Source organism: Heterodontus francisci, chromosome 14, assembly GCF_036365525.1.
Source record: "Heterodontus francisci isolate sHetFra1 chromosome 14, sHetFra1.hap1, whole genome shotgun sequence".
Classification (NCBI taxonomy): Eukaryota; Metazoa; Chordata; class Chondrichthyes; order Heterodontiformes; family Heterodontidae; genus Heterodontus; species Heterodontus francisci.
Window position 1 is genome coordinate 55,095,370 of NC_090384.1, and position 16,072 is coordinate 55,111,441.

Sequence of the window (16,072 nt, forward strand, 5' to 3'; positions counted from 1 at the left end):
ATCCCTATTTGCCCTTGAACTGAGTGGCTTGCTAGGGGTCCTGGAGTCACATGTAGGCCAGACCAGGTAAGGACAGCAGATTTCCTCTCTTAAACAATATTAGTGAACTCGATGAGCTTTTATGACAATCTGCTAGTTATAATTATTAATGAGACTAGCATTTTATTCCAGGTTTATTAGTTGAAATTAAATACCCCCAGCCATTATGGTGGGACTTGAACTCATGTTTCTAGGGCATTAGTCCAGGCCTCTGAATTACTAGAACTAGTAACATTACCACTATGCTACTATACCTCTGCAATTAGTATAATATTGAAGCAATGTTAGACTCCCTGTTTGAGGTGATTTTAATTTGAGTTACTTTTCACTGGTTAGGTTCCAGGGTTAGTGTTAATCCAAAGCCGTAACTGCTACATACGAGTAGGATAACAAAACAGTAAAAGAGCTTTCTACTATCTTGGGAGGAGAAATGGAACATGGTTTGATTGTTCTTTATGATCAGCCCTTGCCTTAACAAGAGCACCAAAATAAATCACTGCCTTGTCATAATTACATCTTTTAGCTGGATTAAATCACTACTTTCTTCTACTCTGATAAAATGTAGAAAATTATGGAAAATAAATTATTGCCATTATCAGCAAAATGATGCCGAGGTGTACTGTTTACTTGATATCACTAGGATCCTTTCAGTTAAAATCAAGAGTTTCCAACGGTGCAGTTTGTGTTTGATTTTCCCTGAATCAATTAGCCAGATGTAAGAATGACATTCCCATTGACTCTTTGCTGTTCTCTCCACAGATATAAATCAGTAATTGATGCTTGTTCACTTCAGCCAGATATTGACATCCTCCCTCAGGGAGATCAGACTCAGATTGGTGAAAGGGTCAGTAACCACATTGTTAATGTTTGATTTTTTTAAAAGAATTGTTTTACCATTAAATAAAAAGAAGTATGATTGAAAAAAGGTCTATCACTGGATTTAAGACAGAATTTGTTCTTTTCCATTTTTCTTGACAATTGATAGAAACAGCAATTTACATTTGCTAAAATATTCGCGTCCCACTTGAGAGAGTGATAGGGCAATTGTTGTGGGAATCCCCAAAATAACTTAAACCTATGAGAAGCAACACTGCAAATTAGGGTATTTTTTGCATTTTATTTTCTACTTTTAGATCATTGTGATACATTACACTATTCCCTGATGTTGAGGGTGGGCAAAAGACCTGTTCCCACACTACAGGTAATCTTATTACGGTTGGCCATTATGAGAGGTGTTTGAGTAGCTTATATTCAGTTTTCCCCCTTTCTTCTCTTGAAAAGCATTCGGCCTCTGCTTAGAGATGGCATGGCTTTGATAGAAAATTGCAGCCAGGATGTCATATCCTATTACATGGCACAGTATGTAGATATTGTCATCTCTGTGTCATCGGGGACGTCCGCTCCACCCCTCCATTTAAATGAGACCCCACACAAAATATCACGGGGGCTCAGCAGCAGGGCTTCCATGTCTGAAGGCCTCCGATGTCAAAGCGTGCCGCCACGATGTGCAGTGCGCTAATAAAATTCAGCCCACTAGCTTCAGAACTTTTGGAGTCCAGGATCATAATCCTCTCCTGTGAATCACATATTGTGCTATTTTGCTTTGTGGATGTCACAACACTTGTTCATGAAATGGGAGATCATCATCACTTCCAGCCAGTTTTGTTCATTGTAATGTGTACAGTTCACACTTTCCTTTAGCACCTTTTCTCTGCATGCTTCACTTTTGAAATTTGTTTTTCTTGTTCTCATTTCCCCTTTGCGAACAGCAATTTTGTTAGATTTTTTAAAATACCTTTTGTTGTAAACAATAAAGTTCTACATTGTAATGTAGATATAGATGTTGAAGGAAATAATATCCCCTGTTACTGGATGTAATAGCCAGTGTATATTACGATATTTAGTAGTTGGTCACTGTGACACAGTATACTACTCCCTCGTGGAGAGGGCAATCAAAAGTCCTATCCCCACATCACAGGCAATATCATTCTACAGTTGCCTTTTATAAGGGGTGCTTGAGTGACGTTATTTTTCTCTATTTCTTCTCTTGGGAAAGTTTTCAACCTCTACTCAGTGATGGCTGCCGCCACAAACTCTGTTCCCTAGCTACTGACTCCATCCGTCTCCTTGGCACCTGTCTGAGGCTGAACAAGACTGCCTGTAATCTTGGTGTCATATCTGACCTCCAGATGAGCTACCAATCATATGTAGAGGTGAAATCACAAAGTAAATTAGGAAAGCAAAGAGAGGGTGTGAAAGAATATTGACAAGTAAAATCAAGGAGAACCCAAAGATGTTTTATCAATACATTAAGAGTAAGAGGATAACTAAGGAAAGAGTAGGGCCCATAAAAGACCAAAAAGTTATCTATGTGTAGAGGTAGAAGATGTGGGCATGGTTCTTAATGAATACTTTGTCTTCATAAAACGGGGGACGATGCAAGCATCGTAGTTAAGGAGCAGGAGTGTGAAATATTGAATGTGATAAACATAGGGAGAGAGGAGGTATTAAGGATATTAGCATCCTTGAAAGTGGATAAATAACCAGCGCCAGATGAAATGTACCCCAGGCTGTTAAAAGAAGCCAGGGAGGAAACAGCGGATGCTCTGACCATCATTTTCCAATCCTCAATAGATGCCGGTGTGGTGCTGGAGGATTGGAGAACTGCTAACGTTTGTTTTAAAAAGGGAGCAAAGGATAGACCAAATGACTACAGGCCAGTCAGTCTAACCTTGGTTGTGGGCAATTATTGGAATCAGTTATGTGAGACAGGATAAACTGTCACTTAAAAAGGTACGGAGTAATCAAGAACAGTCGGCGTGGATTTGTTAAAGGACGATTGTGTCTGACTAACTTGATTGAATTTTTTGAGGAGGTAACAAGGAGGATTGATGAGGGTAGTGCAACTGATGTGGTCTACATGGATTTTAGTAAGGCTTTTGACAATGTCCCATATGGCAGACTGGTTAAAAAAATAAAAGTCCATGGGATCCAGGGGAATGTAGCAAGCTGATACAAAATTGGCTCAGTGGCAGGAAACAAAGGGTAATGATTGATGGGTGTTTTTTCGACTGGAAGGCTATTTCCAGTGGGGTTCCATAAGGCACAGTACTCTGTCCCCTGCTTTTTGCAGTATATATTAACAATTTGGACTTAAATATAGGAGGCACGATCAAGAAGTTTGCGGACCACACAAAAATTGGCCGTGTGGTTGATAGTGAGGAGGGAAGCTGTAGACTGCAGGAAGATATCAATGGACTGGTCAGGTGGGCAGAAAAGTGGCAAATGGAATTCAACCTGGAGAAGTGTGAGGTGATGCATTTGGGAGGCCAAACAAGGCAAAGGAATACACAATAAATGGAAGGATACTGAGAGGTGAGGAAGAAGTGTGGGACCTTGGCGTACATATTCACAGATTCTTGAAGGTAGCAGGACTGGTCAATAAGTTGGTTAAGAAGGCATATGGAAGACTTTCCTTTATTAGCCAAAGTGTAGAATATCAGAGCAGGGAGGTTATGCTGGAACTATATAAAAAACTAGTTAGGTCACAACTTGTGTACTGTGTGCAGTTCAGGTCATCTCATTACAGAAAGGATGTAATTGCAATAGAAAGGGTACAAAGGAGATTTACTAGGATTTTGCCAGGACTGGAAAATTGCAGCTATGAGGAATGATTGGATAGGCTGGGGTTATTTTCCTTGGAACAGAGAAGGCTGAGGGGAGATTTGATTGAGGTGTAAAAGATTGTGAGAGGCCTGGATAGAATGGATGGGAAGGAGCTATTTCCCATAGCAGAGGGGGTCAGTGACTGGAGGCATAGAATTAAAGTGATGGTAGAAGGATTAGAGGGGAGATGAGGAAAACATTTTTCACCCAGAAGGTAATAGGGATCTCGAACTCACTGCCTGAAAGGGTAGTAGAGGCAGAAAACCTCAACTCATTTAAAAGGTGTCTGGATACCCACCTGAAGTGCCATAGCCTCTAGGGATACAGATCAAGTGCTGGAAAATAGGATTAGGATGGGTGGCTTGTTTTTTGGCCAGCGCAGACAAAATGGGCAGATTGGCTTGCTTCTGTGCTGTAAATTTTTCTCCATTTTTAAAATATGCTTAATATCTGAAAAGGAGTAATGTGCAGGGATGTGGGGAGGGAGCAGAGGAGTGGCAGTACATGAATTGCTCCTTAGGAGAGCCAGCATGGACACAATGGGTCGAATGGCCTTCTTCTGTGCTCTAACGATTCTATGATTATATATATCAGTGCCATCACTACACCACCTATTACCACCTCTGTAACATTGCCTGACTTCGCCCATGCCTCGACTCACTTGCTGCTGAAACCCTCATCCGTGCCTTTGTTATCTCTAGACCTGTCTATTCAAATGCACTCCTGTTGGTCTCCCACATGCTACTCTCTGTAAACTTGACTTCATCCAAAACTCTGCTGCCCATGTCCTAATTCTCACCAAGTTCTGTTCCCCTATTACCCCTGCGCTCGCTGATCTACATCCATTCCCAGATAAACAATATCTTGATTTTAAAATTCTCATCCTTATTTTCAAATCCCTCCATGGCCTCTCTCCTCCTAGCTCTGTAATCTCCTCCAGCTCTACAACTCTCTGAAATATCTGCACTCCTCCAATTCTGATCTCTTGAGCATCCCCGATTTTAACCTCCGCCACAAGTAGTCGCGCCTTCAGCTGTTTTGGCCCTAAGCTCTGGAATTGCCTCACTAAGGCTCTCCACCTCTCTACAACTCTGTTTCCTCCTTTAAGATGATCCTTAAAGCCTATTTCTTTGACCAAGGTTTTGGTCATCCGTCGTAATATCTCTTTATGTAGCTTGTTGGCAAGTTTTGTTGATAATGCTCCTGTGATGTTTTACTATGTTAAAGTCACTATATAAATACAATTTGTTGTTTTGTTGTTGTGGGATGTTTAGTAGAATGAGAAGTTTAATGCTTTATTTTGGTGAGGAATAGCAAGGTCTACCCTACTCTAGCAAATAAAAGGAAGAACGGAATGAGAAAATGGCATTACTACTAAGTTCCTCCACAAACTATGTACAATCTATCCTATCAGTTAATGACCCTACACATTTAATCTCATCAGGGAAAGTTTTGCAAAAGACGAAATATTCCCCAAATGTAATCAAGCAGAACTCCAGACCATTTACCCACTCATCAACCCTTCATAAGCCACATTACTACTGGCCAACAGCACTGAATACATCATTTACTACAGAGCACTTCCCATCTCAGTGTCTGCCTGTCCATATAACCTCCAGAGACTTTCATCACATCTTTAAAAAATTGTACATATCTATAGCATTTTATCACATTTCTGAAAACAACTATCAAACTGTGAATTACTTTAAATGCAGTCACTGTTGTCATGTAAGCAAATGTAGCATCCACTCTGCACATAGCAATGTCCCGTCAATCAGACACAGATGAGAGCCAGGAGTTAAAATCACCCAGGCGTCATGCTGCTGACATCAGGATCCTTTGGCAGGGGAAATTGCTGCTCTTCTTAGAATATGAGAAATTTGACATCCATTTGAACTAGTGGAATTGGAACTCGGTTTAATGTCTCATTAGAGGATCTGCAGCCCCTTGTTATTCCAGTCAAGTGTCAATCTGGAATCCATACTCAAGTCCTGAACTGCAGCTCGAAATCAACGACTTTCATGACTCAGAAGAAAACAGGCTGTCAATTGAGCCAAGTTGAACTGTAAGCCATTAAATCATCTTTGTTTGTTTTGTGAATGCTTTTCAACACATCAATGTGCTCAGGTCCTCTGTAATTGGGGGTTCCCCCACAGGATACCCTGAAGTTGTTGTTTGCTCTGTGATACTTTACAGGTCCCTCAGACTCTTTTGCATGCCTACACAGATGCCGGGGCAGTACTTTTGCACGTTCTTTGCTATTCCATGCAAAGCTCTGATGGATATGTCTAGCTGGGGAGATAGAAAATGGCCAGTATCTTGTTGAAATCCTGTGATGCATTGGGCACATCATCAGGTTAAGTAGGTGCTTTAATGGTGTACTAATATTGACAGATGTGAGCCTCTTCATTTCATTCTAATTTAAAGTTAATTAGGTTGTGGGGAATGAACTTCAGTCTATACAGCTTTGTTCCACTTGCTGTAGTTAAGTGGTTAAATTGAGTTTGTCTTGCTTTGATTATTTCTTTTTCCCCCATATTCCACAGGGAATTAACTTGAGTGGTGGACAGCGTCAGCGTATTAGTGTTGCAAGATCCCTATACCAGCGAGCTAATGTGGTATTTCTGGTGGGTTCAGTTATTTGCTTGTCTCTATTTAAAAATGCATGTGTCATGCATTTTTTTAATGTTAGGTGATTAATTTTCTATTTCTAATCAGTAATTAAGTATTCAGATTTAATTTAAAATCCAATCTACTAATGTTAGCAATTGTCCAACTTAAAAGATGCTTAAGGTGTAATAATTTATAACATAACAGCATAAGAAATAGGAGCATGAGTAGACCAGATGGCCACTCAAGCCTACTTCACCATTCAATGAGGTAATGGCTGACTTTTAACCTCAACACCACTTTCCCGTCTGATCCCCAAAACCCTTGATTCTTTTAGAGTCCAAAAATCCATCAATCTCAGTCTTGAATATACCCAACAATTGAGCATCTATAGCCTTCTGAATGAAGAAATTTCTCTTCATCTCAGCGTTAATGGCCAACTCCTTTTACGAAGACTATGCCCCCGAGTTCTAGCCTCTCTAGTCAAGGGAAACAGGCCCTCAACATCTTCCTTGTCAAACTGTCTCAGAATCTTATATGTTTCCATTAGATCACCTCTGATTCTAAACTCCAGAGAGTATAGGTGCATTCTACTCAATCTCTCCTCATAAGACAACCCTCTTAACCCAGGAATCAATCCAGTGAACCTTAGTTGCACCACCTCTAAGGTAAGTATATCCTTCCTTAGGACGAAAACTGTACACAGTACTCCAGGTGTCGTTTCACCAAAGCCCTGTTCAATTTCAGCAACATTTCCTTCCTCTTGAGCTCCAATCCCCTTGCAATAATGTCCATCATGCCACTTGCCTTTCTAATTGCTTGCTGTGCCTGCATGTTAACATTGTGGGTTTCACGTACAAGTTCCTCCGAACACTAACATTTAATAGTTTCTCAATATTTAAAAAAATCTGCTATTTAATTTGTCATACCAAAGTGAATAACCTTACATTTGCACACATTGGCTGGGATTTTGTTTTAGTGAAAGGGATCTTGACCACCAGCAAAAGCGTCGGTGAGAGCCCCACATCACCTCCTCTGGGGAAGGCCCACCAAATCAAGTGCCAATTAGGCACTTAGGTAGACAGCGGCAGGGCCTTCCCTGGGATAAAGGACCCTGGCGACAGAAATTCCACCTGCTGAGTGCTTTCAGCCAATCAGAGGCTGGCAGCTCTTTAAATGAGCAGGGGTGGCAGCTGCTGGTAGAGCACACACCCAAGGCCCTGGACCCAGGCCACAGGTAAGTCTTAGCGATAGGGGCTCGCAGGGTGGGGGTCACGGGGGAGGATGGGTGTAGGGGGTCAGCAGCAAGGGGCAGTGGGTGTAGCTCACATCAGCCCCCCCCCACCTTCCTGATTCTGGGACCCTCATTCAGGCACTAATCACTTAATCAGGGACACCGCCCCGGAGCCGGCAAGCAACCCACATGGGTTTGTTTGGTGTGCTCCCCGTGCGACGACAGGCCCATCTGCCACTGAGCTAATTCTGGCAGCGGCAGGATGAGGCTCTTTATTGGGCATTAATTGCCCTCTTAAGGGTCTCAAATGGCAGCAGAGTCACAGGCCTTCCCACCCCGGACCTAATTTGGGTGGAGGCAGGAACCTAGCGGTAAAGGCCTGCTACCCAACCTGAACCCGACAGGACCCGACGACATGTGTCGGGTTCATTCAGGTCGGGCCCCTCTTCCGGGTCCGGCTTACGGGCTCGGGTCACGTCGGGCCGGGTCCAGGTCAGGTCGGACACACACGGTAAGTGCTGGTCAGTATTAAAAATAAAAAACTTATCTGAGCTGGGAGTCTGGGATGAAACTGAGCCTGCGCAGTGAGCAAGTGACATCACTATGATGTCATCAGCATGCGCTGCAGCTTCGTAGACCATCCCAGTCGGAAGGTAAGTAAAGGGATGGTCGGGTCGAGTCGGGCTCGGGCTCGGGCCAGGTCACGCACAGGGTGAAACTGGAGGGACTCGGGCTGGGTCGGGCTCGGGTCCACTGTAGATCGGTCGGGTTCTTTTTCCTGACCTAAGCAGACCTAGCGGGGTTCCCCCCCGCACCCATCACAACCGATTATATGCTCTCCCCGCCTCCAAACCCAAGGCGGGGAAGAGCATAGAATTCCCCCCATTGTACTCCATCTGCTACCTTCTCGCTCACTCACTTAACCTGACTATCTCCCTCTTCAGGTTCTTTGTGTCCTCCTCACTGCTTGCTTTCCAACCTAGTTTTGTATCACTAACAAACCTGGATGCATTCTCTTCATCTAAGTCACTAATATTGATTGTAAATAGCTGAGACCCCATCATTGATCCTTGTTCCACCCCACTAATAACAGCCTGCCAATGTGAAAATGACCTGTTTATTCCTACTGTCCATTTCTAACCTTTAACTAATCCTCTATCCATTATTATATATATTATCCCCAGTCCCATGAACCCTTGTCTTGTATGACAACCTTTTGTGTGGCACCACCACCCCTCCCCCCCCCCCCAATGACCCCCACCCTGTGAACCCCTTTTGAAAATCCAAATATACTGCATTCACTTAAGCTGGAATAGCTTTTGGCATTAGAACATTAGAAATAGGAGCATCAGTAGGTCATATGGGCCCTTGAGCCTACTCCCCTATTCAGTAAGATCATTGCTAATCCCTTTATCTATCCTGCCATCTACATCCTCAAAAAACGCTAATGGATTTTTCAATTTCCCTTTCATAAAACCATGTTAACTCTGCTTAATTGTATTATGATTTTCCAAATGTCCTGATAACTACTTAGTTAACAATGGATTCCAGCATTCTTCCAATGATTGGTTTCAGGCTAACTGTCCTGTAGTTCCCTGTTTTCTCGCTCCCTTATTTTTTTTTAATACAGTATTATATTTGCTACCTTCCAATCAACTGGGGCAGTTCCAGAATCTGGAGAAATTTCAAAGATCACAACCACTGCATCCATTATCTTTACAGCACCTCTTTGAGATCCCTAAAATGTAGGCCACTCCAGGGGAGTTGACAGCTTTCAGTCACATTAATTTTTCCAGAATTTTTTCCATACTAATATTAATTACTTTAAGTTCCTCACCCTTAGTTCCCCACTATTTCTGGTATGTTTCTTGTGTCTTCCACTATGAAGGTATTTGTTTAATCATTTCTGCCATTTCCTTATTCCCGATTATAATTTCTCCTGTTTCATGCTCTAAGGGGCCCACATTTAGTTTGCTACTCTCTTCTTTTTTACATACTTTTAAAATATTTGTTTCTGATATGTGAGCGTCGCTGGCAAGGGCCAGCATTTATCGCCCATTTCTAATTGCCATTGAGAAGATGGGTAATGAGCGGCCTTCTTGAACCACTACAGACCATCTGTTGTAGGTACACCAACAGTGCTGTTAGGAAGGGAGTTCCAGGTTTTTGACCCAGTGATAGTGAAGGAACAGCAATATAGTCCCAAGTCAGGATGGTGTGTGGCTTGGAGGGGAACTTGCAAGTAATGGTGTTTTCATGCATCTGCTGCCCTTGCCCTTCAAGATGGCATAGGTCGCGGGTTTGGAAGGTGCTGTCAAAAGAGTCTTGGCGAGGTCCTGCAATGCATCTTGTAGATGGTACACACTGCTGCAATGTGTGCCGGTGGTGGAGGGAGTGAATATTTATGGTGGTGGATGGGGCGGCAATCATGTGGGCTGCCTTGTCCTGGATGGGGTTAAGCTTCTTGAGTGTTGTTGGAGCTGCACCTATCCAGGCAATTGGAGAGTATTCAATTACACTCCTGACTTGTGGCTTGTAGATGGTGGATAGACTCTGGAGAGTCAGGAGATGAGTTACTCGCTGCAGAATTCCCAGCTTCTGACCTTGTAACCACAGTATTCATATGTCTGGTCCAGGTAAGTTTCTGATTAATGGTAAACCCCAGGATGTTGATAGTGGGGGTTTCAGCAATGGTAATGCCATTGAACATCAAGAGGAGATGGTTAGATTCTCTCTTGTTGGAGATGCTCATTGCCTGACACTTGTGTGGTGAGTTTGTTACTTGCCACTTATCAGCCCATACCTGAATATGGTCCAGGTCTTGCTGCATGCATGCATGAACTGCTTCAGTATCTGAGGAGTTGTGAATGGTACTGAATACTGTGCAATCATCAGTGAACATCCTCACTTCTGACCTTCTGATGGAGGGAAAGTCATTGACGAAGCAGCTGAAGATGGTTGAGCCTAAGACGCAACCCTGAGGAACTCCTGCAGTGATGTCCTGGGGCTGAAATGATTGGCCTCCGACAACCAGAACGATCTTCCTTTATACTAGGTCTGACTCCAACCAATGGAGAGTTCTCCCCTTGACTTCAATTAACTTCAATTTTGCTAGGGCTCCTTGATGTGACACTCAGTCAAATGCTGCCTTGATGTCAAGGGCAGTCATTTTCACCTCACCTCTGGAGTTCAGCTCTTTTGTCCATTTTGGACCAAGGCTGAAGGAGGTCTGGAGCCAAGTGCTTCTGGCAGAACTCAAACTGAGCATTGGTGAGCAGGTTGTTGCTGAGAAGTGCCACTGCATAGCACTGTCAATGACCCCTGCCATCACTTTGCTGATAATTGAGAGTAGACCAATAAGGTGGTAATTGGTGGATTGGATTGTCCTGCTTTTTGTGGACAAGTTCTTATAATCTGCTTGTATATTTCATGCTAGTTTACTCTCCTATTCTATTTTTGCTGGTTTCTAAAACTCTCCCAAGCCTTAGGCGTACTATTCTTCTTGGCAACATTATAACCCTCTTCTTTTAATCTCAAAATATCATCAACCTTTTTAGGTAGCCATGGATGGATTACTTTTCCCATGGATTTTATATTTCTCAATGGAATGTTTATTCGTTGAGAATTGTGAAATATTTCTTTAAATCGTCACCATTGCTTATCCACCATCATCTTTTGATCTAATTTCCCAATCTATCTTAGTCAACTTGTCCCTCACACCTATGTGATTGGCTTTATTTAAGTTTAATACTCATGGGCTGAATTTTACTGCCCCCAAAGAGCGGGATGGTGGTGGGAGGTGGTGTAAAATGGAGCGGGAGGCTCCGGGAGCCCTTCCCTACCTACTCCCACCTCCATAACCATTTTATGCAGGGTGGCGGTGGCAAAAAATGGCTGTCCGCCCCAGGCCAATCAAGGCCCTTAAGTGCCCACCCTTTGCCCATGGATAGCCTCCCCCACTGCCCCCACCACCCCCTACACCTAGCACGCCCCCCAAACTTACCTTTGTTCCGGGCTCCCCGACATCTTCTTCTGCAAGCTGGGTTGCAGTTCCAGCAGTCACCATCACTCCCGGTGGCACTGCTGGGACAGAGACCTGCTGGCCTGCTGATTGGCCAGCAGCTCTATTAGGCAGGACCTCCTTCCTCAAGGGGGTGGAAGTCCCGCCTCACACTACTTAAAGCCTGGGGACCCGCAAAATATGGGTTGGATCCCCAGGCAAGGTGGAACTGACCTTTCAGTTGGTGGCCAGCTCCTGTCCACCCAGGGATAAATTCAGCCCCTTGTTTCAGACTTAATTATGCCACTCTGGAACTCAATGTAAAATTCTATCATGTTATGATCACTCTTCCCAAGATTTCCTTTCTATGAGTTTGCTAATTAACCCTGTCTCGTTACACAAGACAATATCTAAAATAACCCCTTCCCTGGTTGGCTCCATGATGTATTGTTCGAGGAAACTGTTTCAAATGCATTTTATGAACTTGTCCTCTTGACTACCTAGCCAATTTGGTTTGGTTAGTCTAACATGAAGATTAAATGCCCCACATTTATTCCATATCCTTTGTTACAAGCTCCTTTAATTTACCATGTCAAATAATATAGCTACTGTTAGGAGGCCGATAAACTACTCCCACTAGTGTTTTCTAAACCTTGTTATTCCTAATCTCCACCCATACTGATCCTACTTCTTGTTCTTCTGAATCAAGACCCTTCTTCACTTCTGTCCATATGGCATCCTTTATTAATTATTTAAGTGCATTTTTATTTTTAACTCGTGTTGGTCACATTCCTTTGCCTCTGGAAATTCAGCAAGAAAGGTTTGATCCAAAATCTAATTGCTTTTACAACATGACTTGTGGGCCAAGTGAGCAGGAGTGTTTTCTCTGGCCCAACAATCTGTCTGACTGCCCTCCAACCACCATCTTGGTCTCCCAACCACCATCTCTGTCCCTCTCCCTCCCCCACAAGAACCCTATTGCCTCCCACCTTGACAGCAATCTCTCATTGCCTCCCTACCCACCTTCAGCCATGTCCTTCTGCTGCAAGCTTTCCCGTCAATAAAATTGGCTGCTGGGCGGAAAACATCTAGAAAAAAGGTGAAAGATATCCTGCAATTAAAACTTCAGCATGTTTGGAAAACTGCTGGGTTTCCATTTTATAACTCCTCCACTCCTTGCTCGAAATGTGGAGCCTCATAAATATCAGGACCATTGATTTGGATCTTGCTGCAAAAGTAACAGCATGTTACTGATGCATGTCGTTATTAATGCACCAATTGGCAAGCAAATTTAGGGGCTGAAGAGATACAATGTGAGTTGCAAATCTGCAGAACTTGCTGGTTGATTTACGGTGCTCTGCTGCTTGCTTCACAAAAGTGGCATCTAGCCCTTAGCCTTCATGTTTTTAAAACTTTTCTGCATTTGCACAATAATTGCCCATTAAATGTGTCTCAATAAATTAGGGTTGGAATTTAACAGATGTTAATGAGGTGATAATTGTTAATGCAATGCTAACCAATCTCTCTGACCCTGAAAGGGAATAATTTGAACTGATCAATCCCATTCCTGCATGTAGTAAATTGTTGTTAGAGATTTTTTTAAATGTCAAATTTTAAATGTCTTATTTTTTCTTTCTGTCTCTTTTTCTCTCTTAATCCAATCTTTCTTTCCCTCTCTTTCATTCTCTTTCTGTGCTTTATTTGACTCTAATTCACCCTCCTTCTCAGTTCTTCCCCTGTTTATTTTTCAATCCATAAATCTCAATGCTTAAAGAAAGAAAGGCTTGCATTTATATAGGGCTTTCAGGACCACCGGACATCTCAAAGTGCTTTACAGCTAATGAAGTACTTTTGAAGTGGTGGTAATGTAGGAAACACAGCAGCCAATTTTCCAAGGCAACATACCCTCTAATTTGTTTTATGTGCACAGCCAGCTTGTTTCAGTGCGTGGGCCCTAAAAATGTTATTGCATAGCCATGCATGTGCAGTAATTTAAAGGGGCCAACCTGTATTCAACCTGCATAGAAACCTTTGGGTTGCTGCGCGCTATGTGGCTGCAAAACTTAGAGGCAGCATTGATCCTAGATATTGTTATAAGATGGTACTTCCGGCAAGTTAAAAGAGTTTGAGTTAAAGGGTGCAGGAAAAAAATCTAACTAACTCACTCTCAAGATGCCCAACCCAGCAAGATTTGGCTCATTAATTTGAGGAAAACCCAACCAAAATATTTTTTGCACATTTTCTTGCATTCAAGCATTTAAGATAATGCAGAGAAGAACCAAGAGGGTGATCCCTGATGTCAGAGGACTGAGTTATGATGAAATACTGGAGAAGCCTGAGGCCAAGAGGACCAAAATAGGGCACCTGAAGGAGAAATAAAAGATATCAACCAGTAGATTCATTCCACTTGATATCAAGAAACTGCTGAAGGCACTGGATACAGAAAGACTAAGGGGCCTAACAACATCCCTGCTGTAGTACTAAAGGCTTAGGCTCCAGAACTAGCTGAACCCCTAGACAAGCTGTTCCAGTACAGCTACAACACTGGCATCTATGCAACAATGTGGAAAAATGCCTAACAATAGCCAGTCCAGAAAAAGCAGAACAAATCCAATCCAGCCAATTACTGCCCCATCTGTCTACTCTCGAACATCAGGAAAGTGATGGAAGGTGTCAAAAGTGCCATCAAATGACACTTGCTCACCGATGCTCAGGTTAGGTTCCGCCAGGGCCACTTGGCTCTAGACCTCATTACAACCTTACTCCAAACATGGACAAAGAGCTAAACTCCAGAGATGAGGTGAGAGTAACTGCCCTTGACATCAAGGAGTCCCAGCAAAATTGATGTCAAGGGGAATTGGGAGCAAATTCTCCACTGGTTGGAGTCATACCTAGAAGAAAGGAAGATGGTTGTGGTTGTTGGAGGCCAATCATTTCAGCCCCAGGGCATCATTGCTGGAGTTCTCCAGGGCAATGTCCTAGGCCCAACCATTTTCAGCTACTTCATCAATGATCTCCTCTCCATCATAAGGTCAGAAGTGGGGATATTCGCTGATGATTTCTAGTGTTCTGTACCATTTGCAATTCCTCAGATACTGAAATGGTCCTTGCTGCATGCAGCAAGACCTGGACATCATTCAGGCTTGGGCTGTAAGTGGCATGTAACATTCATGCCACACAAGTGCCAGGCAATTACCATTTCCAACAAGAGAGAAACTAACCACCTCCCCTTGATGTTCAACGGCATTGTCATCGCTGAATTCCCCATCATCAACATCCTGGGGGTTACCATTGATCAGAAACTTAACTGGACCAGCCAAATAAATACTGTGGCTATAAGAGTAGGTCAGAGGCTGGGGATTCTGCAGAGAGTAACTCATCTCATAACTCTCCAGAGTCTGTCCACCATCTACAAGGCACAAGTCAGGACTGTGATGGAATACTCTCCACTTGTCTGCATATGTGCAGCTCCAACAACATTCAAGAAGCTTAACACCATCCAGGACAAAACAACTCATTTTATCGGCACCCCATCCACCACCTTAAACTTTCACTCCCTCAACCCCCGGAGCACAGTGTCAGCAGTGTTTACAATTTACACTGCAGAAATTCGCCATGGCATCTTCAACAACACCTTCCAAACCTGGGAGCTCTACCACCTAGAAGGACAAGGGCAGCAGATGCATGGAAACACCACCTGCTGCAAGATCCCCCCAAGCCACACACCATCCTGACTTGAAACGATATCACCGTTCCTTCAAAAATCTGGAACTCCCTTCCAAACAGCACTGTGGGTGTACCTACACTAGATGGACTGCTTTAGTTCAAAAAGGCATCTCACCACTGGTTGGCATCCTTCCATCCACAGAAGATGATGGACACGCAGCAAACAATCCATTTAGGTGGGGTGCTTTCTCCTGGTACACCTTTGCTGATAGCTGTGAAGGCCTATCCTTGAGAGGCAGTTTCTGCCACAAGTGCTGCACGTGAAGCTGCAAAGTGACGCTGTGAGTTGTTATTTTTGCCGTTGGTGCCTGTTGCCAAGCTGCTGTAGCAACCCGTCATCTTGGTAGTGCACACCAGTCCACAGGATGTGTTGCCGTTTCCCTCTTTCACTAGCTAGTGACTCCCAGGTGTGATCATCGACATTTATCTCACCACCACCAAGGGCAATTTAGGGATGGGCAACAAATGCTGGCCTTGCCATTGAGGCTCACATACCAGGAACGAATGAAAAAAAGAGAAAAAGTAAATCGAAAACATCACTTCAAGTCCAAGTTAAACAGAGATTTAGGACTAATTTGGTAAGTTCTTCACACCATGAATGATAAATACATGGAATGAACTTTTGGTAGAGTAGGAAGCCAAAGAACTTTAAAATAATTTAAGGAATAGCCACTATACATGGATCTTTTGTAATGTCAAGCTTTAGATCTTTTTCTCTGCTTTTCAATTAGGTGATCAAGAAGCCTTAAGCCATAAAGATGTGTCTTCAATGTTTGATGAAGTTTATAAATTCACAC

General features: G+C 43.2%; 1 protein-coding gene across 1 annotated transcript in view; it reads left to right on the forward strand.

Moving 5' to 3' along the window:
- The window catches only part of abcc8 (ATP-binding cassette, sub-family C (CFTR/MRP), member 8), a 333,471-nt gene that overhangs the window by 253,434 nt on the left and 63,965 nt on the right, over positions 1-16,072 (forward strand). Inside the window, exons 20-21 of the mRNA XM_068046867.1 lie at positions 799-883; positions 6,252-6,332. Coding sequence (XP_067902968.1) covers positions 799-883; positions 6,252-6,332 — 166 coding nt within the window. The remainder of the gene's footprint in view (positions 1-798; positions 884-6,251; positions 6,333-16,072) is intronic.